We start from the raw sequence: 26,125 nt of genomic DNA on the forward strand, positions 1-26,125 counted from the left end.
TGAACTTCATCTAGAAACACGATCAGACCGTTCCTATTGAATAAAAATAAACTATATAAAAAAATCTCGGGAGGTCCGGTAGCCGAGGCGATAGCGGCTCCTGATGGTCAATAGCGGTTTGAGACTTTTCGAGTTTATAGTGCGAAAGAAGAAGATCTATATACTTTGAAGAACGTTAGTTAATATGATCTTTAACACGAAACGGCGGATTACGATCTGTCTGGAGAATAAAGCACCTTCGGCTACTGACAGTTACGCAATAAGACCACCGTTGAATCGCTTCCAATGTGAAGATGAAGCATTTAGAATGTAAGTTACTTCTGTCAAAGCTTAAGGTAGATAGCTAACAGCATTTAATTGATAAAAAACAAAAGAAGAAATGACAATACAGTTTGATTCATTAAAGATTTTGAGTTCTAAGCAATGGATGAACATATCCTCATCCTATGCAAGCTCTCATACAATACATTTTCGTTAAAAAATGGATGGTACAGATTAGATTTTGCAAGAATTGGTTTGGTATAGGTTAGAAATAGTGGTAAGGTATTTAAGTAAACTTTCTACTGCTTTCAACTCTTCTACTAGGCACAAAAAACCATAATTTGGCAAACTGAGATAAACCGTATATGAAATAATCGTAGCATGAAAAAAATTGATTTGTTACAATGCGGAACTACAACCTTGATAATATAAAAACATAAAAACAATGTTAAATCAATTGCGTTTATGATATAAGTAGCGTCAGTCCCAAAAAGAATTCCAACACCGTTCTCTCATAGAATAGTCTATCTGGGTTAGAGGTGCGCTATCTGGAAGGAACCTGGTATATTCGTTCCGTTCCTCAAAAGTTCGAAATTTTCAACCTAGCATGTTGAACCTTGCGAAAGGAACGAACCTGGAAAGGTAAACAACCTGGTAAAAAGAACGAATCTGGCTAGTGTAACGAACCTGGCTAGAGAAACGAACCTGGTGAAAAGAACGATCCTGGCAAAAGCAACGCATCTCAAAAAAGGAAAGAACCTCACAAAACAGACCTTAAGAAACCCTTCCCCGCTCGACGATTTTATCTCACAATACCATACTAGAAAACCTACAATTGAAGTCCCGTTCTTTTACCAAAAGAACCCAGTTCCGCTCCGTTCTATTTTTGTTTTCGGAACTACAATTTTATTGCAAAACGCTATAAAACAAGTGTTATTGAATACGGATGGCGTGAATCTGAGCAACAAGTCCTAATTCCATGAACCTGCCACATTTCAAACGTCGAAACTTATTCGAATTGTTCTTATCAGTGGCGGATCAACCTAGGAGCGACAGGAGTTGCCGCTCGGGGTCTCGTTGGTTAGGGGGAACCTCTTCCGCGAGGGAAATCCTGTTGTTTCCCTTTAATATCACAGGGGCCGCAACTGCCAATCCGCTCGGAGCCTCTAAATATCTTGACCCACCATTGGTTCTTATCGAGGAACGGAACGAACTAACCAGATACATTCCGGAACGCGCGTAACTAGTTTTGGACTTACTAGCTATTGACGTATTTTATAAAGGTAATCAATGGCTGTAGTTAGTCCTTTGCGCTGGTAAGCGATTCGAAATAGATTCTATAACAGTCCTATCATGTCAATGACGATTCGGTCGTCCGAGTAGGTTTGGTAAGCGATTTTATTCAATGTAGGGGTCCAATATTCAAGAACGATCACCTTATAATACGTATCTAGAATTAATTCCAAATTGTAGTATTTCCAAAACCAAAACAGTATTTCGAGTTTTGGTTGTTGGCAGTAAATGCTCTGATAGATATGCAGCATGGAAGTAGTTTACAATTTCAGATGCTAGCTTGTGACAAAATCCTAACCTTCAATTCGACTTCATCCGCGCTTCATAGCGACATACGGAAAGTACCAGCGGATCATATCTAATTGACAAGCCTACTGAAAAGCTTCATTTTGTGGTACGCCCAAGGCATCGCAATTTCCTTATTGTTGTGCAAACTGTTTGAAGACCGTGCCCGGGTTTGAAGAAATGGATGTCGTTTGCGTATCGCGCGGAAACGTTACTTGAAAGGATGTAAAAATCTTCCGCATTCAGAAGCGTTGGAGTCAAAGAACAAAAGTGCATAATTCACCTTCTGCATGTGTGTGTGTGTGAGTGGGTGCGCTTGCCATGTATCCGCTATCGTCAGTATCCAAGGGGGTGAATGGTGTTTTTGAAGCTGCGCGTCTCGATGGACCATTTATCCATCTGGGTTGATGGTGAAGGAAAGGGGGTGTGCTGGTGTAGCACATTGTGCTACATCCCGATGGAGGCTAGCTAGTTGCATCCAGTTGCATGGGCGGATGCGGTGGATGATGAGTTTGAAAGGAACTCAAAAGTCTCTTTGATCTTTTATGCACTTTCCAACGGTGAGTGATGGCACAAATGTTGTCGTCGGCAAAGGCGCATGCAACACGGGCACGGGCAGCTTGATCTCGCACTCTGCCGAGTCAGACGTACCAGTCAGTCAGAAATAGTTGAAAAGCTATCAAATGCATTCGCCGTTCGTAAGAAAGCGGGGGGACCACTTTCTCTCCTGCACTGCACCCGGGAAGCAGCGTGATTGGAGCACTCGGTTTCCTTGAAGCATATGATGATAATTTTCCATAATTCTGCGGCTGCTGGCTACATGCAGCGTAGCAAGGATACTTTCAATGCATTGCCTTTGGTGGCGTGAACTTTCGATAGCTTTTAGGTTGTACCTCTTCAAAACACTGAATAGTTTTTACTGCAGCGTGCATCATACGTGTGCATCATAAAAATGATTAAAAAAGGAGGATTGAGCTTGAAAAGGGGAACTCTTTTTCGGTGAGATAGATTATCTCAGGCGTGAAATTCATTTTTTTTTGTTCGTTAACGAAATACATATTCCTGAAAATGGCTAATTTAATTCAAGTAAAAGTAGTTTGCAGTTAATTACCATTTGCTAATTATAAGTACAACGACTCATTCAGAAAAAAATGCTTGCCGGAATGCTGTACAGCATCCGTTCCGATTCCACTCGATGTGAAGGACTCTGAAGGACTTTCTTTTATTTGGCCCCACTCTAAGTATGGTAGATTAAAATTAAGAAAAGTAAGACAAGGCTCCAGGAAGCTTTGTTGGCTCATTTCCATATTGTTTTACTAGCATGAATGGCATATTATTAATTACCACGGTGTATTAAAAAGCATCGGACAAATTGAAGCGCAGTTTTGTGCAAGAGTCCGAAACTTTCGGCTCTTTCAGCAATGAGAAAATAAACACCTAAAACTCACCAGTAAACCTTAACTTCGAGCAAGTTGCAAAGAATGCAGGAAAGTTAGCGTAGAGAAAGCATAGTCCTCCAAAAAGTACAACCATTGCCAGCATACATTGTGTGCAATCATCCATCCCATCAGTATTGTTATTAAAAGAATGGAAAATAGAAGAATAAATGCAACGAACAATGTGGGCCCATTAAATTCGGCAGACAAAGATGGTTAAAGCAGCTTAATTTGGGCAGCTGTGAAGGAGACTTTTGGCGTAATGAATTGTTATAATTTTGGGTACTTGCATTCATTCGTAAGATCTTTTTTCTTATTTACGAGCAACAGATATGCCTAGCACAGAAGATATATCAGAAAATAAACCAATTATACATTAATTATTCCCCAATATTTTCGTGCTAAAATGATCTGATTCAACAGCAAAAGATTCTTCGATCGATTTTTCCACACTTACTGATTGTGTGATTCATCGATTGACGTGTTTTTACCAACGAACCAAGTCGTCAAAACAAAACTATCATCCACCTAGCGATTCAATTTGGCGCACTGGCTCGTTGCCGGCGGCCAGTTGGCAAAATCTATTTTCCCGGTTTATCCAATAACGCGCTGGATCGAGTGGATTAAGTTTATTCGCACCACCGTTTGCCGTCATACCGCCGGGAGAGATCATTGCGGCAACTGCGGAGTTTTGCAGACAATTTTGTTGATAGGGCGCAAAACCCAGGACCGTTTGGCTGTCATGAAGGGTGTCGATGATTCGAGTAAATAGCGAAGGAATTAATCGCTCCCGGCACAACTCACTCGGTGACGAAAGTTGTTTGTTTTACGTGTCGTTGTGGTGGTGCTCGGTTAGAATTGAGTTAGAGAAATGAGATTTTCTCATACACACACACACCTGCCGGGGATAATAGATATTAATTTACCATTCGTTTTTGCAGGACTATGGTGATAGGATTGAAGGCATGGAGAAACGATAAGGAAGATTTTTTTTAATTATCAGGTTAACTACACCGAGTGATGCGAGGCAGGAGCAGTTGAACAAGTTATAGAACTTTAGTTGTAATTATAGAACAATAGGATTAGTTCGCATGTGGTTAGAATCACCATAAACTTTGGAGAATTTTAAATAAATAATTAACTATCAATATACAACTATTTTATAGATGAGTTTTTAAATGAAATCTCAAGAACTCCGCATGAGGTCATTTGTGGAGGATACCGCTCTTACAGTATATCAAGTAAAACGAAATTAGTAGTTGAGGCAACCTTAAATAAATAAAAATAAACTGTATTTGTTAAACAGGATACGGTGGCCGAGATGATAACGGCGCCGGTCTTCACATGGCAGGACCGGTGCTCAAATTCCCAACAGGACCATCTCCCCATACTAAATACTAATTTATACATACAAACTAATACAGACAAAATACTAAATACCTACGTATAAAATCAAGTCAAGGAAAGTCAAAAATGGCAGGCAAAGACCTCTCGAGATTGTAGAGCCACATAAGAAGAAGAAATTGTTATAAACTCTGGGTCCCTTGTAAGCTCAATTTCCCTCAGTCATTGGCTTAGTTTACGTACCCTGTCGACTCCGATTCTGATCTGGAGAAAGTATTACGAGGCAGATGGACGGCTGATTGATAGACATTCTAAAAATGGGATTTTCATAAGACTTTCAATATCCCTGGAAATAGAGAGTTAATCTCGTCTATCTGGCCGAAAGGAAATCTGAGCAACAGCTAATGTAACGTTCGCTTTTATGAGAATTCCTTGTGGAATTCCTTACAACAACTAAAATAGCTTTTCATAAAGTTTTTTTTTCTATAATGACCCTGCTCTGCTCATAACCCCCTCTTTGCGGCTTCTATATATATCACATTTCACCATACTCTCAAGGACCATTTTCTTAGAGGGGTACTTCCTCATTCGTCTGTTCTGATGGATGCGTGTCTGTTAGTCATGGGCAGTTTGCCAATTCTTTTCCTGTAAATTTAATTTTTTTTCAAACTTCTTTCCTCATACAGTCATCTGAACTTCAATGGAGTTGACTTCGTTTGATCCAGCCAACGAGTTTGATACTGAACAGGTTGCTCAAAAGCATCTTCCCAAAAGCAAACCCGACCATCGCATCATTGCTTTACCAACCGTCAGGATCTCTGCAACGCCAAACAGTTCAGCTAACTCGTGGTTCAATCTCTTATTCGACTCGCTCTGGTCGCACACACGTCCTCTGTTATCCACGACTTGTGCCCCTAGAGGACATCCGGACGTATAACTATGGGATATATCGAGCATTTTGTGTGCTTTTGCTGGAGTCTTACGGAATGCAGGGCTTTGTGGAACCAACAGTAGGCCCAATTCTCATGACAATGCGCAAAGCACCTTCGGATTTTCGAAGGTACGATCGTACCCAGGTAGCAGAGCTCCTCTACCACTTCGAGATTTTCGTCGTGAAAATCTACTTTGCTTCCGTGGCTTTAAGCCCCACGGATCCTAGGCTCAGGATTTCAGTCGGATACACGTAACAAAACCTGTTTTCCTGTTACTAAAAAAAAAAACCATGCTCGACTTTGTTGTTTTGTTTCAATAAAAGTAAGATAGTTAATCACACCATCTGCATACGTCACGCAGTATGACTATGTATTTCTGTCTGAGGCATCGAATGCAGGCGTAATGTGGGGTTAGTTTTCCTCAAAAACTAACCTATTTCAAATATGGCATTTTAAAACCTCAAACTACTTGTAATGCCAGATAGTAGGTAAGAAAGTAGGTAAATTAATTATTGATACAAGGTTATATACACGACGAGGAAACCAAAATGAAACTCATTATGTCACAGCTAGAGGCTCGAGTACCATGGTGAAAACATACCGTTTAGTTCGAAAGAGAGCTTTCGATGTTATGATAGTTTCTGTGATCACGCCTGAATGTGCGCAATGCGCATTACTCTGCGCTGCACAACGTCGTACTCTATGGTCACGCGGGCGATGTTTTCTAGACTTATGTGTTCTAAAAAAGCTCACTTTGGGAGAGAAACACATTCGGTTTGTTTTAAATAATTTGTTATTAATTTGATATGCTAGAAACTTATGCGAAACATTTTTAAATTATGATCCCACCAGTTTAAGATATTTTGCTTTGAAGATTTGCAAAAGAAAGTTTCTTTTGAAAAAATTGATAATTTTAAACTTGATATCATTTCGGGTTAAATTTTACTCTTGAGAAAGATCGATTTTGCGATTAAAAAACCATTGATGCGGCCGAATGCCAAATTTGGTAAAATAATCACACATCCTCGAAGTAAGTTGTAATGAAACTTAACTTATTGATACTTTATGTATAATATAATTACCATTTTTAATGAATGAAAAATTGATTTCGATAAGATGCGTTTTTTCAATCCTTGATTATATTAAGAATCTTTACCTGGGATCCAAATAATAGATACTCATACTCATACTCACATACTATTGCTCATCTGGTAATCATCATACGATTAAATAAATTAAAGCCAAAAACTTTTGGCCAAACATTACACCAAATCTTAACTTTACTAGTTTATGATAGAACTGCATCGACCTAACAAGCACCTACGTGTTGAAGGCATGCATAAATTTAGTACATGGGTGTACTAAATGACGTTGAAACTTTTCATCGAATTTGTATCACAATTACGATGTACTCTCTGTGTCACACCCCTGCCACGATCCGCATCGCATCCGCACATGGTTGAGTGGAGAACGTACGGTTCCGTGCACTTAATGGAAAGTGAATCAATTTGCCGACAAATAATTGAATTATTTTGGATGAATTTCAAACCATGAGACAAAACGGTAATTGAATGATGTGCGATTTTGATGGCCGGGTGCATGTAGTTTGCTGGTGTGGCCGTGCTGGTACCTTGTTTGTAATTGTAATATGTTGATGACAACAGGGATGTGATAAAATCTGTTGGACATTTTTTGATACAATTTTCAATTTGGTTTAACATAAAGTTAAAGTAAAATCTGCTAACAAAGAATTTCAATCGATTAAATAATACATGCTTTAAATGATAATGCTATGAAGCCTATACACTAATAATAATACACTTCAGTAAAAATATTAAAAATAATACAACCTATTTGAAAAGTAAAGGTTTTCAAAAGCCGATGAAAAAAAAAAATAAAACAACCACTCTAATACAATCCAGCTCATAAACCAATGACTCCACTCGTATGCGTTCGTATAAGTTCGCATGTCGTTGGACCTCCCACTGGTGCCGGCTTATGTTTAATTCTTGGATTGAGCTGCGGTTGACACGCTCTTGGCATTGATCTAATTAAAGATCCATTTATGGCGTGCTCCATAGGTATGCGAGCGCAACACATTCCACAATGGCGCGCTACGTTATGTGTGGCATGGTAATTAGGATCTTGTACACTGGACGCTTTTGTCATAATTCGGAGCAGTCCCACGCCCACAAGTGAAAGTGCGAGGTCGTAATGAAGCAATTGGACGTTTTAAATTTTCGTAACACTAGATCCAAGCTAAAAAAAATGGAGCAACAATAATTTAAAACATCGAATACTCATAAACATTTGTGTCTCATATGTTTTTCTCTAACTTCAACCAGATACCTACATAACAAGGGAAGGGCCTCCGCCTCGGTTTATGCCGCCGGGGTTCGCTAGGAAAAACGTTTGCATTATTTACAGCGCTTGGTTTTCTGCCGGCAGCCATCAGCCTGGTAGCCGATAATAACTAAATTACAAACAGGTTTTTCCTGCCCACTTTCTTAGCTTCCTTCACCAAAAACCCGAAAGCTTCCGTCTACGCTATCTCCCGTATCGATTATCAACGGGCTGATTGTGAGTAGTAAAATGTAAAATTGAAGTCCTAAAAGTAAAACATCAGTATATTCATCACTCAGATCACTCCCAATAGCACAATGGCATTCGATGGCAGCATCCATCAATAAAGCACCTATTGCAATACTGTTGTGCGAAGATAACAAAAGAATTCGGTTAAACAACAACTACAAAAAGTGGACAGCATTCCGGTGCCGTTCAGGTTGACATGAAGTCACCTTCCTCCATCCAAGCAGTGAGCGCTGTTTGCTTACGGCGTATATTGGACATTGGATTTTTTGGCGTGAGAAAAACCGGTATCGAACTGTGACGAAAACACATGCACAGAAACGATTCGTATCGCCTTTTTGCCCATACCGGCCCATGGGTATGGGTCGGTTCCCGGGGTACTGTTTACATCGTCTTATAACCGATCCGTACACTTACTTTCGTACGCATGTTTGGGTGTGTCCGTACCGGTGCCGTTGTTTTGGAATTCCATCTTTTGCAATCGTATCGGCAAACCAGCTGCGTTAAGATGGTTCGGCTGATGGTTCGGCATGTGGGCATTACTGTCATCGATCAGCAGATATTGAGTGCGGTTTGCATTAACTAAACATATTAAGTAAGCATTAATTGGTCAATGGACATTAATGATTAGTACGGCCGAGAAAAGCTTCAAGATATTCTCACACAACCCAAACGCGCCAGTGATCTCTGAATGCTGGATGATCGAAGGTGACTTCAGTTTGCTTTAGCAATCCGCTGTGTAAACATCTATTCTGAATACCTAGGCCACGGTGGTGCAATCTGGTTGTTGTAGGCGCTCCAAGCATTGTACATATATCTCCAGTACCAGTGTAACCTTGCTAGGGAATTGACCCACAGCGTACTGTGCGTCCCTGTCCCTGTCGCTTTGCGATATGAAAGGTTCCTCCGACGATCACCTTGTCGCGATCGGGAAACTGTGTTTATTCCTATCGCGAGCTTATGGATAATTATGATCGATATAGAAGAGAGAGAGAGAGAGAGAGATATCCACGCCAGGCTCACCAATCGGTATAATGTGTGTGATACCGGCTTTGATGGAAAGTGAAATTTCGCATTACCTCATTCGTACGTTTCCGCAACGAATTAGTGATGATGCAATCACCACAGAGTATAGCATATTCCCAGGCGCATTTTTTTATCATTATTATCGTAGCATGCACCATAAACGAAACAGTAGACCTGAACAGCTGAAGGCAGATGTTAAAACGAGTTTTCCCATCAACCTGTTCTCTGCGACCTGTGGTTAATGGTTTGAATGTTTGTGGGCTGCTACTTTCGCTTCGCTTTTCTTTAAGCTTTTGAAGAGATATTTTATAGTATTTTTTGGAATGTTTTGGACGTTTCATACAGTGATGGACAAATTAATAAGATTATAGTGCGTGCAGTGTGTGACACTACTTCTCCTACACTTTTTACCGTACTAGATGCTATTAGTTTTGATTCAATTAGAACGGCCCAGCCGTGTTGCTTGGAACTGAGTTAGAAAGAGAATAAAATTTTCAATGGTTTAAATACATTTCCTTTTCCAAGCCTTGAACAGGGCACCTTATCCCGAATGAGCTCAGACTGAACTTTCAATCCAGTTGTTAGCGAGGATCTGTATCGTGAGCGAGAGTTTTGCCTTCATCTTCACTACATTGTCAGCAGTTATAAACCGTTGTAACACGTTATTGCAAACGGTGCATCGTGTTCTGCATCAGGATTCAGGATATTTAGCCTACGCCAACCAAGCCCCTCTATCATCGCCATCATTCGAACATTGGTACATTCAGCCGGTTATTCATCACCACATATACAAGCGAAGTGCGCCCAGTGCGACATCATTCATATGAACGCACTATCTCCTGAGATGCTACGGGTCCAAGGACACTTGGGGAGTGATCGAGCGAAAAATGTTCCCGAGCTCATCTGTGACACGATGCTTATTATTTGAACTAGACTCATCAAAATACAGCAGAATGATGACATAGTGTAGAAGATGTCACAATACTTCAACTCGAGCGATTGAGGATCAGTCTATTCAATATTTCTGAAGCATCCTAGCTTCAGACAGAGTTTGACGGCTCTATAGATGATCCCTCCTTCTTGTAAAGTCATAATTTGTCGAGTGTTAGGAACTTTAGTCTTAAGAATATTATATTTTCCGAATATTTTTCTTGAAACCTGTTTTTTTCAATTTCTCAGGAAAGAGATAAATAATAATAATTTAATATCAATTGCTACATATTGCGCAAGCAACAGCCATGTAAATAAAAAATATTCATTTGGAACTATTTCCTGAAGTATTTTGGCTAGGTTATTATAATTTTTCATGATGTTTAATTACAGATTATCATAAAATTTAGCGAATTAGCAACATAACTTCAGTTTTAACATCATAACTTCAGTTTTAAGGGCGATTCGGTGGCCAAGGCGATATAGACGTTTACCTTCTTACCGCTAGACCGAGGATGAAATTCCAACCGAACCTTTCCCCCGTAGTAAGAAAAGACTTATCAACTACGTGGTATAAATAAGTCTAGTAAGCCATTAGCTGGTCGACATAACACCGCAGATCGTTAAGTAAAGAAGAACTTCAATTTAAAAAAATCAAGTGGTCTTATTATTATGTCCATCAGTGTACACGAGTACTTGTAGTTAAAGATGATGATGCTGCATGATGCTTATTGATGTAATTGTTTACGGGATGGTATCAAGAGGTAAGCAATATAAATTTAAAGCGCATATTCCTTCATTGGTGACAATTTGTTCCGTGGTTTATAACAATCACTCAAAGTCTGGACGTTGCAGACATTGCGCCTTACCGTCTCATTTCTAATTGAAATCATCACCTATCACATGAGCAACCGATAATATTGCACTTAGCATCGTTTATAATTCGTTAATAGCATCAATCCGTTCCGTTATTAACAAACAACTACAGCGCGCTGATTAGCAAACAATACTGGCCAGCTGTGGTGCGTTACTTCCTGTGCGCGACCCTGTAAAAACCAGCTTTGCCGACTAATGCGTCAGGAATTTGTCAGCGGAATTTAAATATTTTTCGTATCGATATAAACCACCGATAGGCAAATTATCATCCTCAATGTCAGCAAGTCTGCGCTGGGGCGGGCGATGGGCCATAAAGTGACTCTCCCTCCATTAGACGGTTCCATCATCAGCACTAGCATAAACAAACGGCCCGTCCTAGGGAGGGTTTTAAAACGAATGTGTGGCTTTCAGTTTGGTTGCGGGTGGTGCGTGGGGCAATCAAAACATGCGCATGGGTGTTTGTGTGAAAAAGCGATTGTGTGTGTGTGTGTGAGTATACCGAGTCTGTTTACCAAGTGCGTTAGCGCAAACGATCGATCGATCAAGGGTCGCGCGATGTCTTTTCGCTGATCCATGATCACATCTGGCGACGCGGTATCTGCAGAGATACTGTAGGTAGGAAGGAGATCGCTATAGAGCTGCGGCGGAACGAAAGACTTGACCGGTGGGCAAAGGCACGAACCTGCTCGCGAACTGTTGGTGCGGGAATTTGACGCCGCCGCCGACGTAGTACGATTGACGGTTGGGGCGGCTTATGTGTGAGCTCGCGTGCAGGACAAGGCGCGTGCACGTTGGACGTTAACCGGACGGGACCACTCCGACGGGCCGACAGTCGCACGCCGTGAGTGCCATCGGACGCATCTCGGGGAAAAAGTGAAACGCGCAGCTCATCTCAGTGTGATTGGAAGTGTGTGCTTTTGTGGTCGAATCCGTACGCGTGTGAATCTCGTGACACGAGTGTGGCCGTGCAACAGTTAAGTGACACGACATCGCTCGAAATATCCACCATGCACGATAAGCTGCTGCTAGTGGTTGGTGCGTGCTGTGCGCTGGCCTATCTTCAGGTGGCCAGGACGGAGCTGAGTGATTATGAAATCGATTACGATGAGGAGGGCTTTTGGATTGGCCACGGGCTAGGCAACCGCAAGGAAGGTGCGTGTGTTGCCATTTCCGTACGGCGCGATGTGTGTCGTACAGTGCAGTGACATAACGGCCGGACGGCTGCAAAATGCGCGCGTTCGGTTATGCCCGCCGTATCAAACTAATCGAAGTTACAATCCGATTTCTTCTGTACTTCTATGATTGGCCAATTGGCTGGTGCGCTGGGATCTCTGCCACTTCCGCCCGGATGCAGGTGACGAAATCCTGAAGGTGCTGCACAAAACGGTGGGCCCGTTCGTCGAGCCGCAAAACGTTACCGTCGTGGAGAAGTTCACTGCAGCGGACGGTGAAAGTATTACGTTTACACAGTTCAACTCATCTAAGGTAAACGCGTCTTGCCAGCACGTAATAATGTGGTGATAAAAAAGTGAAATTAATGGCCTTCTCGCGTTGTGCTGCTCGGAGATGCCCTACTGCTCCGGTGGCTCCGGGCCGGCTGGGCAAAACCGGAGTCGCGAGTGTGGATATGCCGTGGTCGTGGCCTCTCTAGAGAGATTTCATTGTGGGTTCGCATTCCACAAATGTTTGCACTCTGTACCGGTCTGTGGACAGATTTGCTCACGCAAGACCCACTAGCACGGTGAGCGGTCCTCAGGTCCGTCCGTTTTGTGTGATGTGATGAATGTAGACGACTCCGACTCCACTTTGGTGAGTGTGTGCCGGTGCTGGGAGTGTTGGCTGGTACGGTTTGTTGCCAAACAGATCTCCACCTTCTGCTGAAGCACGTTCATGTAATCGTTAGTCCCGCGACGCTCCCAAAAATAGTTTTACGTGTGACCATTACCGGCTACACGGCCACTTAGGTATGCCGCGCCGACGGTGCGAATAGCTTACGGTGCGTCATTTCTATTTCAAAAACCGCTGTCAAGATAGGCTAGTCAAGCGAAAGTGAAAACAAACCAAGACGTTGAGGAGCCTTCCATTTCGGAGGCGGCTACTACAACGGTATGAAATTGTTTTGCTACGATGCCGCCGTAACGCTACCGCCGAACGGGACCGAGCAGTTTGTAGTAACGGTTGCACATTGACCTTAGCCCCGGGGTCAGCAGAATGGAAAGAGTGCACGTGGTAGGATGGTTGGCGTGGAAACAGAATGAAACGGAGCATCTTAACGGCGGGCACCAAGGCGATCGAGTTGTTTAGTGATCGCAGCTTTAATTGGACCATTTGAGCGGGAGACTATGGCGTTCGAATTGTCTCACAGCCCGAACCGCAAAACCGAATCGACTAATTAGATCAAATTTATGAGTTTGGTGCGCAAGGGTGAAGTTATGAATGTGGAATGATATGAAAATATTTGCCGATCGACTTTCGGTTGAACAATGCGTACTTTTTTTTCGTGGGCTAGGCCTTGAGGCATCGTGCGAAAGGCATCTTTTGAAATCAAACATTGTTATATCATTCTTATGGATCCATCACTAATCACTACTCCGGTCTACATCTTGCAGGTGCTAACGTACTTCCACGAGGTGGTCCTGGACTTCAATCCGAAAAACTTCTACATCCGGCTGAAGCTGTTCAACATTACCAGCTTACGGCTCCAGCGAACGGTGTACGGGTTTCGATCGAACGCCATCAAACCGGATGTGAGCTAGAAACGCGCCTCCCTTAATGCGTACGCCATAATGCACCGCTACCCGGTAGGATTGGGCAGAGCTGTTTTGCTGTATTAAGTTAACTGTTGGTATTGTAGAGACTAAGCTAGTGCATAAGGAATAAAACCAAAAATCTCTTACATCACTCACATTATGTATGCGTTGGGCGTTGGGTGTAAAATTATTACAACAAAGAGATGCGAACCATGAGGCGATGAATGAAGGCCGTAGCGGTCCAATGATGTCATAATGAGGAACAGCGCCCATCGAATGATCGCCACCTGCTTGTCACCAATGTCGTGATGATGGGTATGCATAATTTTGTGTGAACTAATTTACTATTTTCTTTTACTCAGGCGAGATAAGCTAGAGTGAAGTAGTTGCAAGGGGATAAAGGTGTTGAATCGATTCCGCCTCCAAGATCGACTTGTTCCCGGCTATAAAGAACAAATTGTCTGATATCTTGGACATGCTGCAAATCTCGAAGAAGACTGCATCGAAGCAACGTCGTTCCTACCATCTCTTCATCGATTTCAATGCTTCATAGAACAGATGCTTCATAGATACAGCATGGCTCTATCCTGCTTCAAGGATCTTAGTGTCTAGCTGGATTCGTAACTTACGATCTTACGGAACTTACGATTAATGATACGTCATTCGGAATTTCACTCTTGGCAAAGCTAATCGTATGTTGGGTCTCATTAGTCGTTTTACGTTTATTATATGTGATCCTTTTTGTTTGAAGGGATTGTACTGTCTCTGAATACGAATACGTAAAGAGAGATCTTACACCTCTATCCTCTCTCCTCTATCTCTTAGTTCCCTTGCCATCACCTGCGTGTGATATCTCTTTTTCGTATCCCAACTAGGCTTGCGAGTTACGATCAAAATGGTCTCTAATTAGAGCACAAGTAGCATCTAGCAACTGTCAGCATCTATTTGGCTATCATGTCGTGTTGTCTCTTTTTCTTTCCTTGTCCTTTCTTTAGGGTTAGCTTTAAGATGTATTGTTATGTATTAGATATGTTGTTTGAACAATAATAATTATATACAGGGTCTTCACACGGCAGGACCGGGGTTGACATCCGGACACTTGGAGGTGGAACTTCGGATACCATCAGCTTTAAAACAAGCTAGATTTTGACTTATGCTGATGATACAGGCATCAGTGAATCGAATCGAAAGTGGACTACAATTTCAAGCGGACTCTGCCTAAACTGGATACAACTTGTATGATGGAGCAGATACTTCAATCTTACAAGTGGCCTTGCCCAGTTTATGCTACTATACGCTAGAAGAATATGTAATACCATACCATCAGCCATACGTACGGGGAGACGGTCTGAATGGGATTTGAACCCCGGTCCTGCCGTGTGAAGACCGGTGCCGTTATCGCCTTGGCCACCGGACCGCCCCAACCTATTCCAAATTGTTCAAATTGTTCATCTGTATCAAAATACTTTTAGTATACAGTGGCTTAGACTGGTCAGGCTCCAGAGTGCTGGTCACGTCATGAGAACAGCACCGAACAATCTGACCCGTCATGTTCTTTTAGGCCTGTTGGAGTGTCCACGTGGATGGGTCCGCCAAAAAGGCCTTGATATTTGATTTGGCAAGCAAAGGTTCCAGACCGTGAGCAATTCGAAGGACTTCTGCAACAGGCCAGGATCGCGAATAGCTATTACAATGGAAGCAAATAAGTAAGTATGAAGGATTTCTAAGTAATAATTAAAACTTAAAATCTTAAAATTCTTTTAGAAGCTGGTTTATAATTTATTCTGCTTAGAGTAAAAAGTAAAAGCTTTTCGGAAACATTCACAATCAACCAGCCAGTAAAAGGGGGTTTTCTTCAATCCACGTTGCTGAAGTTTGTGTTCCCTTTTTAACAATGCGGTGGCGAGAGAGCGTTTTTGTAAAGACAAACAAACGCCCTATCGCACCGCCCTAGCCACTTGCGAAAACGTCCCCGAAACTCAATTATCGTGTCTACTTTTGCAACCGTTTCCATATTCTGTCCTGAACCTCCTGCCAGCCTTTCCGCCAACGTATAATCCATCCCGTTTTGTTTGTGCTGCTCGTTAAAGTAAAGTGAAATTGACTGTTATGAGATGATGTTTATGTTGTATTTTCTCCCGAAGCTTCCCTTTTTTTCATTTATTACAACACCAAGACCAAGGTGGGACAAACCACCACCGTAAAGGGGCTAGCTACCTACGTTCGTTGCGATGAGGCTGTTGCCCGTAAGTAATCAATTCGCGACTATGGAAGGCACAGTGCGGAATGGCAACACGCACTTACTATTCTCTCTCTCGCAACCGAAGTCAGCTGGCATGCCGTGGAATCTGTTTTGCATACAATTTATTTCTTGTTTTATTAGTAAATCCTACGACATTGACACCGGTGCGTCACTGTCAATGGTTGACGCCCGCGGTCTCTCTCCCGACGGCGGACATTGACGCGAGCTGTTCAAGAAAAAAAAACACACAACGATTGGGGGGTGCAAACGAAGCGGAAGAGATTACAAATTTAAATGGATTTTTACATTTAGCGGAAAAACATCAACCACTCTACGAGGGCGCAACATAGCACGTAGCGAAACATCATCGACTAGTTTCCATTTTGTCCTTCGCTTGACAAACATATCGGCTCTTTCGTAAGGGAAAACCCCTCCATATCGACTGACAACTTGTGTGTGTGTGTATGGTAAGAGAGTGTCCTAAAATACGACGATAGGAATTGAATGAGTGGATGGGGTTGTGCCGTTGCCGTGATTTCATCTTCATCAAATGGAGAGGAAAATATGCATCCGAATAGCAATCGGGCAAACAGAAAGGCGCGATAAGTGCTGTGAAAATAGCAGTTGAAAAATAAATCATCCCTGGGCTGAAGTGTTTGCGTTGGACAAACGGAAGATAACCACGTGCCCTTCTTTCTTGTATCACTTATTCATGAAGGTTTGTATGGGTATATCGACCATCCACATGGCAAATTATAGTGAATTGACAATAATTTCTAAAATTTTTATTAGTAAATTATGAGAAATGTACAAATACTGTGCAGATCCAGAAGGGTTTTTTTCTGTTAACATTTATCATCAGGGTGATATGATTCATGCTTACCATTCCCCCAATCATCAGCATCATCAGAGTCGTCAGCAGAGGCGTCAGCTAGCTGTGACTAAAATCAAGTGTCATTGAGAAATCGAAATTAATTTACTTTTCCCCTGACACGTCACAGCTCGAAGTTGATTCAAATAACCCACAGTTAGAGGTTTAGGCTTGGGGTAACTAAATTTCTGCTCAGCACTTGAGTTGAGGTAGACAATCGAAAAATCGTATTGGCCCGTCCGTGTTTTGGGTTTTGCCCCAAATCAAATGCATGCTGCATCTTACCGGCACACGGCGCTGTGTTGATGAGTATTGTTGATTCAAAGAATTGATACCAATCAATCGCAAACCGCTTCCGCTTGAACTTCAGCAAAGGTATGTGTTCCGTAGTGTGAAAACGCTTCCCCCACAAACACACTCGAAGCGGAAATGATATTTTCATAGCAACAATAAAAGTCGGACTGTCGGAAAACAGCCTCATCCACGTTGAAGTGAGGTATGATTGGATCTATTCAGTTGAGAGAGGATAGCAAATGTAGAAAGTAGAACTATTTTTTGGATGCTATTACAAACGTCAAACGATGAGTTCTTGATTGTTTAGCGTATGGATTGTTTGAAAAATACGTTAAGCCTATCGAACTAAAGGAAGAAAGGCTAAAAACAAACTTTTAACTTATAGGCGGTATAAATGTTTCAAGATTCGAGAGTTAACGAAAGCGTTGGAAAGTCTCTTCGGAATAGCATTACAGCACTTCAACACGATAAACTTACATATTCCTTTAACTGTTTACCTGTTTTTGAAAAGTCAATTCGAAATTCGAATGGGATTTGACACCTTATCTGAATTTCGACTATCTTCTCATTGTTCTCTCTGGGCCTAACGACCTTTTAGGCCATGCCTGCCGTTTTTGGCTTACTAGATTTATTGTTACCGCAAAGTTAGATCGTCAGTCCACACCACTATGGGATAACGGAGCAGATGAGACTTGAACCCCAGTCCTGCCGTGTGAAGACCGGCGCCATTGTCGCATCTACCACCGGCCACCCCGAGTTCTGGCCATAACGCTGTATCAATATACTCGTATGAAACGTTTTGTATTTGAAAAAAAAAATAGCTTCAATTATTCATTAATAGGAATAAGGGTCTAATTTGACTACTCTCGAATTTTAGCCAATGAGAAATGATCAATGAAATAGACAAACCTGATACATATATACCGCTTTAATGTTTGAGAAAATAAGCACGCGAACGAAAAGTCAACCACTGAACAGATCTTCATTTTGTGGAAAAATATTTGAGAGTATGGCAAAGCAGCCTTACTTATATAAGCAGCCTTAACTATATGACTTACTCATGAGCACTTTAGGAATCCCGATAATAAGCTTGCTAGGCTTGTAGAAATAACAATGAACAATGTGACATGTTCGATGAAGCTGGATGGAAAACTCTTAGGACGCTAAACTACCACCGAAAACTTATGCGTGTCACATGGGCTCCTCTTCGATCTGGCACAAGAGAACTTCAGGGAGCATCTTGTATAGCTCAATCCAGATACATGCAGCATACACTGATGTCATAGATAAAATTGGTTTAAGGCTTTTGTATGTAGCAGAAGTTTACCAAAGTATCGAGCTAGCGGCTTAAATCCTTGGCCGTAAACCAAATTGATAGTGGCACCACCAGTACTTATGATAAACACTGATTCACGCTGAGGTGATCGCACCTTTGATGTCGTCCAAATCGTAACCTATCGTGAGTTTAAAGTCAACATCGATAACAGCATAGTTGTTGAGACCGGTCATACTACAGCCTAGGGGAAACTTCTTCACTCCGTGCAGTACATTGATCGCCATACAATTCTAAGGCATGGACTTTGTCCAAATCTTGGAATAAAGTTGTTAAAAAGGATATTTGGTCTTGTAAGCCTTTTTAGACCATCCACAAGGATAGAGAAGGTGCGATAGGCTCAACCTGACCTGATGGTGTTGATGTGTGGCAATCGAAGAACTTCAATGCTCAAACATTTTCGGTACTTATATATCATTTCATACCATACTGCTTATATCAATTAAAATTTTATTTAAATAAAATAAAATAGACATGTATCAAGAAACAAACGTGATATAGTTTCAAAATTTATTTTAAAATTCATGTAATAGCTTGTTATACTTTACCAGCTATTGAAATTAAAAATGAAACTCTTTTCTGACCAGCAATCACTCCGAATGGCAGCTATAGTGCATGCTGAGCCAAAACATAAAAGAAGAAAGAACCACGCACAGGTTAAGGGAACCTGTCGAGAACGGAATGGGCAAGAATCATCTCTGGCGAAGAAAAAGAAGCTCTTCATTTTACCGGCTATAACCCCATAGTGCGATCCGGTTCGGTTACGCATCAACATCGGAGCGTGTGCAGCGTGTGGCTGTATGCTCAAGAGACGTTGTAAACATAGTGTTTTAATTTTTCCTGTGGTGAAGAATCTGCACTGTTTCCAGCATAATTAAACGTCATCCAAAAAAGCAGGAGATTACCGAGCATAGGATCGTTTTCAGAGTGCCGTGGCATTGTGGTTTCGAAGAGCAATTAAGCTTGCGATCGTTTCTTGCAGGCGAATTGATTGGTGTTAGAGAAACAGATCGAGACACCACTACCAGCGTAGCTTTTTCCTTTTGGAAGCATAACTTCGTTGCAACGGTGTGCGTGCGTTCAGGTGCTCGAGTGCGGAAAGAGTTGTTTGTTTACATTTTGCCTACAAACTCGCATAGAAATTTCCCTTCAGAGTTTAAGTTAAAGTTTGTTAACGTTTGTACTGGAATTTTGTTTCGTCGTTATCTATTGCTACTTGGGATCGGCGGAATAATACGTCGTTTAAAGCATTTTGAATGAAATACGAAATCAGTTATCATAGTGACTCCGAGACGATGGGAAGTCGTGCGCAGTCCGTGATCTGCGACAAGGTCCTGGCCGGGCTGCCCCAGCTTCTGGATGATCTACAGAAACTGTCGGAAGATCAGGACACTTCCGACATCGTGTTTGTGCTCGGATCCAGCGAAGAACGTGTGTATGCGCATCGGATTATCCTAATGGCACGGTAAGGATGGATTGGATTGAACGTTGTTAAAGGATTTTTAAGCTAACCAAATAATGATCTACTTGTCACAGATGTAAATCATTTCAAAACACAAAACGAGGCGAAATCTGTCGCATTCCTGGTTGTACTGTGTCCACGTCTGCTCCCGGCACTCCAACGCCCATCCGCTTGCCACACATTGAGCCAGACATCTTTCGACAGTTTATACTTTATGTTTACACTGCAAAGGTAAGGCAGAAAGTTGAAACTTACGAAATTATCATGATTGAAATGTCTAACTTTTTTTATTTAACAGATTATGCTGCAAGACTCAAAGGTGTTCGAAATGATGACGCTAGCACAGGATATGGGTGTTGAGGAGCTGAAGATCGCTTGTGAGGATCACGTCAGTAAAACGATGTCTGTTGCGAATGCGTGTACATTTTTAACAGCTGTTATGGAGATTAAGGAGAAAGCTTGTGGTAAGTTTTGGAACTTTGATATAATGCGCTTTTTTGCTATCCTTACATAAAATAATCAAATGTTGAGATGCTCATGTTACAGTATTTGACAAGCTTCCCATGATTTATGATTTTGGAAAATGCTAACAGCTAGAGACAGATGGTAGAGACAAATCGTCTCATAACAAGTTTAGTTGAAAATGCACGCTTCATCCACACGGTTGGTCGTCAAATCAAATCTCGTCCACACCAAGTGACGTGTAAACTGGAGGTTTGCCTGTTAATTTCCTAGATATTACGGCACTACAATTTTGAATGATCCTACTTGCCATTTTTGATTTTCACCATTGGATGTTATGATCATTGTTGGGTGGTTACACCTGTGTTTGGGGAGACGGTTTGAATAGGATTTGATAATCGATAGTGCTGTGTAAAAGATCGGCTCTGCTTCGGTTTCAGCCATTCAACCACTCCCATAATCAATTAACCACCACATATTTTGTCGGAAACGACCTATACCTGTTATGTTGATACCTAGAAAATATACTCTAGATGAGATTTTTTTTAAATGTTTTCCCTAGCTGAATAATAGGAATCAGGCTTTGAGGACGATTACTATCCAAAAAATGGTAATACCATAGCTTTGCAAAACATGGTAAAAGACGTGGCAAAGGCCGAAGGTGCTTATAATAAGAAGAAGAATTTATAATTTTATAATTCTTAACCTATTTATGGAATTAATTCATTGTAAGATAAAATACGTTATCATTTAAAATGATAAATTATCTATCTGAAGTCCATGCGCAATACGAAAAACGATATTCAACCACGTTTTGTGTGCGCCTCACTGCGCGAATGGTGAGAAAAATCTACTCGAAAATCATAATCATAGTGAGAAATCCGCTCGCGAGCAGTGAGAAGCTGTGGTACACAAGGTCTGGCAAAGCTTATTGGACGCCATCTTGTCCGAAATCTGACGTTTGTGACGCACGCTGTCAGGCAGCGATGTAGCACCCGAACCTGGCGGTGTATCAATGCACATCTTGGCGTCCAAGACGAAGCAAACAAAGTTGTGTATTTTCTCCGCGCTGTAAAATAGCTTAAAAATGTCGTTCAAAGGCTCCAAGGTGCAAAAGGTGATGGTACAACCCATCAACCTGATCTTCCGCTACCTACAGAACCGTTCCCGCGTACAAGTGTGGCTGTACGAAAACACGCATCTGCGAATAGAAGGACACATCGGTAAGCACAAAACGCCGGGAATGGCGCGGTCTCGGCACCCTAACCTTGCTTGAGGTTTGTCAACACAAGAGCCCGTGATGATAATCAAATGTTTCCCAAATCGTTGCTTTCAGTTGGTTTCGACGAGTACATGAATCTGGTGCTGGATGAGGCGGAGGAATTCAATATAAAAAAACAGACCCGACGTCAGCTTGGCCGCATTATGCTGAAAGGCGACAACATAACACTCATCCAGAACGTGCAGAACTAGCCGGTGTAGAATTGAATTGTGTTTGGCAGTAAATAACCCTTTAATTTAAGCTAGCGGATAGGTGCCACGTTCGCTGGGGCGCTCATTCGATAAAACGTCAGGATACAGCTGGATTGAAGACGAATAAAACGCTTGTAGAGGCGAACTTGCATCTACGGAACGAAACTCACCGTGTGTTGTGTTGTGCTGTGTAGTGTTCGGGAAAAAACGGTTCTCACGAGCGATGATAATCAAAACCGGGACGGGCAAATGTCCTTGTACTCCTTCGTTCCAGGTGCCAAGTGTGCTGCATCGTTCTTGGAGAAATGTATCACCTACATCGCGGAGAATGCTTCCGAGTGCGTGAAAACCAATGCGTTCCTCAATCTGACCAAGGAAGGACTGATACAAGTAATTTCCTATGACAATGTGAGTAAACGGTTGGTATTCATTTTTCCATCACCATAGTAACACAGATTCGCTTTCTCCTTTTTACAGCTCGGACTTGAGGAGGAAGACGTGTGGCGATGTGTGTTGGCTTGGGCGAAGAACCAGGCCGGAGTTACTCAGCCCACTGCTCACTGGACGGAGGAAGAAAGGCAGCGCGTTTGCCAATATCTGGCCCCGGTAATTTCACACGTCCGGTTATTCCTCATCGATAGCCAAGTGTTTGCGGAAGAGGTGGAACCGACCGGTGCCGTACCGATAGAACTTTCGCTCGAACGATATCGTAGAGCGGCGCTGCATTCCAACAAGCTGCCTACTGCTGCAGCATCAGCAGCACCCGTACCGGCCGGACCACTGACCGAGAACGATAAACGACTGCAGCCTCGCCTGATGCTGAATCTGTTCCATGGGTCAGCTATACTGAAAAATGATAAAATCCATTTCCAAGGCACCCTGAACGGGTGGTACGGAGCTGCCAAGCAAACCTGGCGCATGGTGTACCGAGCGTCGACGAATGGATTTGCCGCGTCCGCCTTTCATCGGCATTGTGATGGTGTGGCTCCACTGTTTATCATTGCGCTGGTAGGTGGCTAAAATAATGGCGCAAATGTACAAAAGTGATAAATGAATTCTTTATTCAAAACCAGAGCTCGAACGGCGCCATCAGCGGTGGCTTCACGGATGTAGCGTTTGCGAAAACCAACAGGAAAGGCGGGTATTTGCATTCGGAGAAGGCTTTCCTGTTTGCACTGAACTACAACAACGAGCCACCGACGAAGTTCGATATCGTGAAGAAGCCGTATGCGATTTGCTACCATCCGGAGTAAGTTTGAAACAAAATTCTGCTACATTTGGACCAATTCTAACAGTCAGTTCCCATGTTTTCGATCATTTCAGCTGTGGGCCAATTTTTGGAGCTGGAGCCGATCTGCTAATTTCAAACAACTGCAATGCTAATATCGAATCGTACTCAAACTTTCCGCACTCGTACGATGGTCCTAATGCAACGTTTGGGCACTTGTTTGGTGATTACAACTTTTCCATCATTGATTACGAGGTGTTTACACTGGCTCCTACCACCGCTCCGACCGGCAATAAGCTGAAACATGATCGATATCCGTAGAAGGGTGGTAGCGGGAATTACAATAAGCAAACATAACTATTTTTACGATTGCATTGTAAGTATTACATCCGTACATATTTAAAGGGTTGAGGTTTTCTGGTTCTTGTATCGTCAATGGTAGCTCATAATGCATTAGGTTAACATTTATAGAATAGTATTGGATTAATGGAATAATTGATTGATAGAAGAGAGAAGAGTTTGGGCCTTCTTTCTTGGTTGATTCACATCGCACAGGTTCGTAAATTCGACAACGGCGTCGGTCTTCGTACGGCAGGATCAGGGTTCAAATTCCATACGGACTATTACCGCGTAGTGAGAGGACTGACTGACTATCCAACTACGTGGTATCTTTAAGTTCAGTAAGCCAGAAATGACAGGCATGACCTTAAAGAGGCCGTTAGTCTCTTAGAAGAATTTAGAAGTCTAAATAAACACAATGATATTATAAGTTTGAATTATTCTTTTGATTAAATTGCACCTGCAAAGCAACTACAGTTTAAACTTTCAGATAAATACCATTCATTCCTCAATTGGGCATTAGAAGGAGGCATTAAATTTTTTTAGCAATTCGGAAGTCGTGTTTTGGGAGTCACAGTGTCCACAATTGACTCACTATTAGTAAGGATTGGGATAAATCCTTGCTAGGTTGAAACGAAATCCGACAATAATAGGTTAGGTAGATCGAACGATTCCGAGGTAGCAGAGAAGTTCCCTACCTTGGGACGGTCGTAACTTCGGACAACAACGTAAGCAGTAAAATCCGAAGGCGCATTGTTCAGGGGAATTGTGCCTACTATGGGCTCCACAAACTCCTGAGATCCAGAAGACTCCTACAACGCACGAAATGCGTCATATATCGCACACAGATACGGCCGGATGAAATGGCCTCTCGCTAGCGACCCGTTTGGCACGAGGCGTAGAGAACCACAGCGAGCTCGTTGGCTGGACCAAGTGGAGTCAGACCTGAGGGAGATCGGATGCAGCCTGGGTGGGGAAGTGCAGCTATGGACCGAGTCTCCTGGAACCGGATTGGACACCAGACCTTGTCTCTTAGACGAGCTCCATAGGAGCAGGTCAAGAAAGAAGAAGAAGAAATCCGAACAATTCTATTACATATTGCGGCAGGCGGTAAGAGCTAGAATAATTGTGAGAGATTTTTACGTGTAACAATTGAAAAACAAGATCGATTGGATTAATAAGAATTTGTGCATCTCAAGCGGTCCAACACATTTTCCATTGGTTTCGTCGGCAGGGGAAATCCTGTTGCTTCCCTCTAATATAACAATTAGAGGGTACTCAACTGCCATTCCGCTCGAGGCCACCAAATATCTTGACTAACCACTGACCCGTTCGGCAGTTGGGGTGGAGGAGCACAGCTAGCTCGTTGGATGAATCAGGCTGAGTTACTTTAGTTTTTGATTTAGGTTTAGTTAGATAGTTTTTGGTAAAAGCATTGACGTCCTAACCATGTCTGACTGACGTGGTCAACCTTGAGCAGGCCAAGAATAGAAACTTTACATGAGGCGATGATTTCCATTTCCATGTCTATTAAATTGTTGCTTTTTTATAGAAGTGTCTGATTTAGTCCGATGGCCTTCTGATTGCCACGCCAATCTACACACTGATACACCACAGACAGATCTCGTACAGTTCGATCCCGTACAGTTTAGGCCACAAGATTCATCGACATCAATCGTTAGTTTGTTGTTGATGACCTTTCGAAGGTCGAGGAAGCTCGTCCTAGGACGCTCCCGGTTCAAAATACACATCAATCATCATCTGGACGGGCTTGCAAATACGATGTTGTTTCAAATTCGACAGTTTAATTTCATGTACCTGTGATATGGACTTAGTTGCTAATGGTATTTGGCATCTATTTTGTACTGCTACTGAGTCAATATGAGACCTTTTATCTTTCCATACTGTAGTTACTGGTTTACTAGAGGCTTCTGGAGCTGTTGATTGGGGCCTGGAATCGGTCTGGAACAAAAATTCTCCTCCATATTTCAGCGTGCTTATTGCAATACCCTCAGCAATTCTTACACTTGTGAACTAATGACAGAGAAGCTTTATCCAATTTGATTGAGGTAGTCCAATCGTTAGATCGATCGATTTCGGTAAAACAATTTGATACATTGGTTTGTACATCTGTTATTGGACGCTACTACTTTCCATTAAAATTATGAAAATTATACTGTTGAAATATCTATGCCTGGTCTGGCGATAGTTTGTAGACGACGGAACCAGGCTTCCCATCAGAACCGTCTTCTAGTACGCACAGGACTTCTTCTTCTTTGACACTACAACCTCAAGAGGTCTTGGCCTGTCATTTCGAGCATTCCTTGACTTGATTTTACTTGTAGTAAGATAGTCAATCCTGTTTACGAGGAAGCGATCAGGATGGGATTCATACTCCTACCGTGCGAACACCGACGTCGCTGTCGTATCGGTCACCGGACCGCTTTCCACTTACAGGGCTGACTATGTAAAAATTAAGCGCCAAGATACCAAAATGGGTACGCAAAGTACCTCTCGAGGTTGTAATGCCAAAGAAACAGTCTTGTATCGGTGTGATGATTACGTGATCGCTATCGTTACTGATCATTTTTCCCCTACAATTAGATAGCATTCACACCTTAATAGTCTAAGCCATAAACAAACCAACAACAAAAAAGAAAAAAATACTACACTGTAACTCCAACTTTCCAAACGGTACT

At 42.2% G+C, this 26,125-nt stretch overlaps 3 protein-coding genes across 3 annotated transcripts; all 3 read left to right on the top strand.

Moving 5' to 3' along the window:
- Nucleotides 1-11,657: 11,657 nt before the first annotated feature.
- Nucleotides 11,658-13,882, top strand: LOC118503040. The gene is made up of 3 exons (XM_036035874.1): nt 11,658-12,124; nt 12,327-12,457; nt 13,582-13,882. Exons 1-3 carry the CDS (start codon nt 11,980-11,982, stop codon nt 13,726-13,728), a joined length of 423 nt encoding a protein of 140 aa, XP_035891767.1. The 5' UTR covers nt 11,658-11,979; the 3' UTR covers nt 13,729-13,882.
- A 5,306-nt stretch (nt 13,883-19,188) lies between these two features.
- Nucleotides 19,189-23,863, top strand: LOC118508101. The gene is made up of 7 exons (XM_036047584.1): nt 19,189-19,927; nt 19,999-20,155; nt 20,223-20,388; nt 22,134-22,267; nt 22,337-22,867; nt 22,933-23,108; nt 23,183-23,863. The coding sequence occupies exons 1-7, from the start codon at nt 19,719-19,721 to the stop codon at nt 23,406-23,408; spliced, it is 1,599 nt and encodes a 532-aa protein (XP_035903477.1). The 5' UTR covers nt 19,189-19,718; the 3' UTR covers nt 23,409-23,863.
- On the top strand, nt 21,375-22,024 carry LOC118508102 (probable small nuclear ribonucleoprotein E). Its single transcript, XM_036047585.1, has 2 exons — nt 21,375-21,609; nt 21,723-22,024. The coding sequence occupies exons 1-2, from the start codon at nt 21,474-21,476 to the stop codon at nt 21,857-21,859; spliced, it is 273 nt and encodes a 90-aa protein (XP_035903478.1). The 5' UTR covers nt 21,375-21,473; the 3' UTR covers nt 21,860-22,024.
- Nucleotides 23,864-26,125: the final 2,262 nt, after the last annotated feature.

Source organism: Anopheles stephensi, chromosome 2, assembly GCF_013141755.1.
Source record: "Anopheles stephensi strain Indian chromosome 2, UCI_ANSTEP_V1.0, whole genome shotgun sequence".
In the NCBI taxonomy this organism is placed as follows: Eukaryota; Metazoa; Arthropoda; class Insecta; order Diptera; family Culicidae; genus Anopheles; species Anopheles stephensi.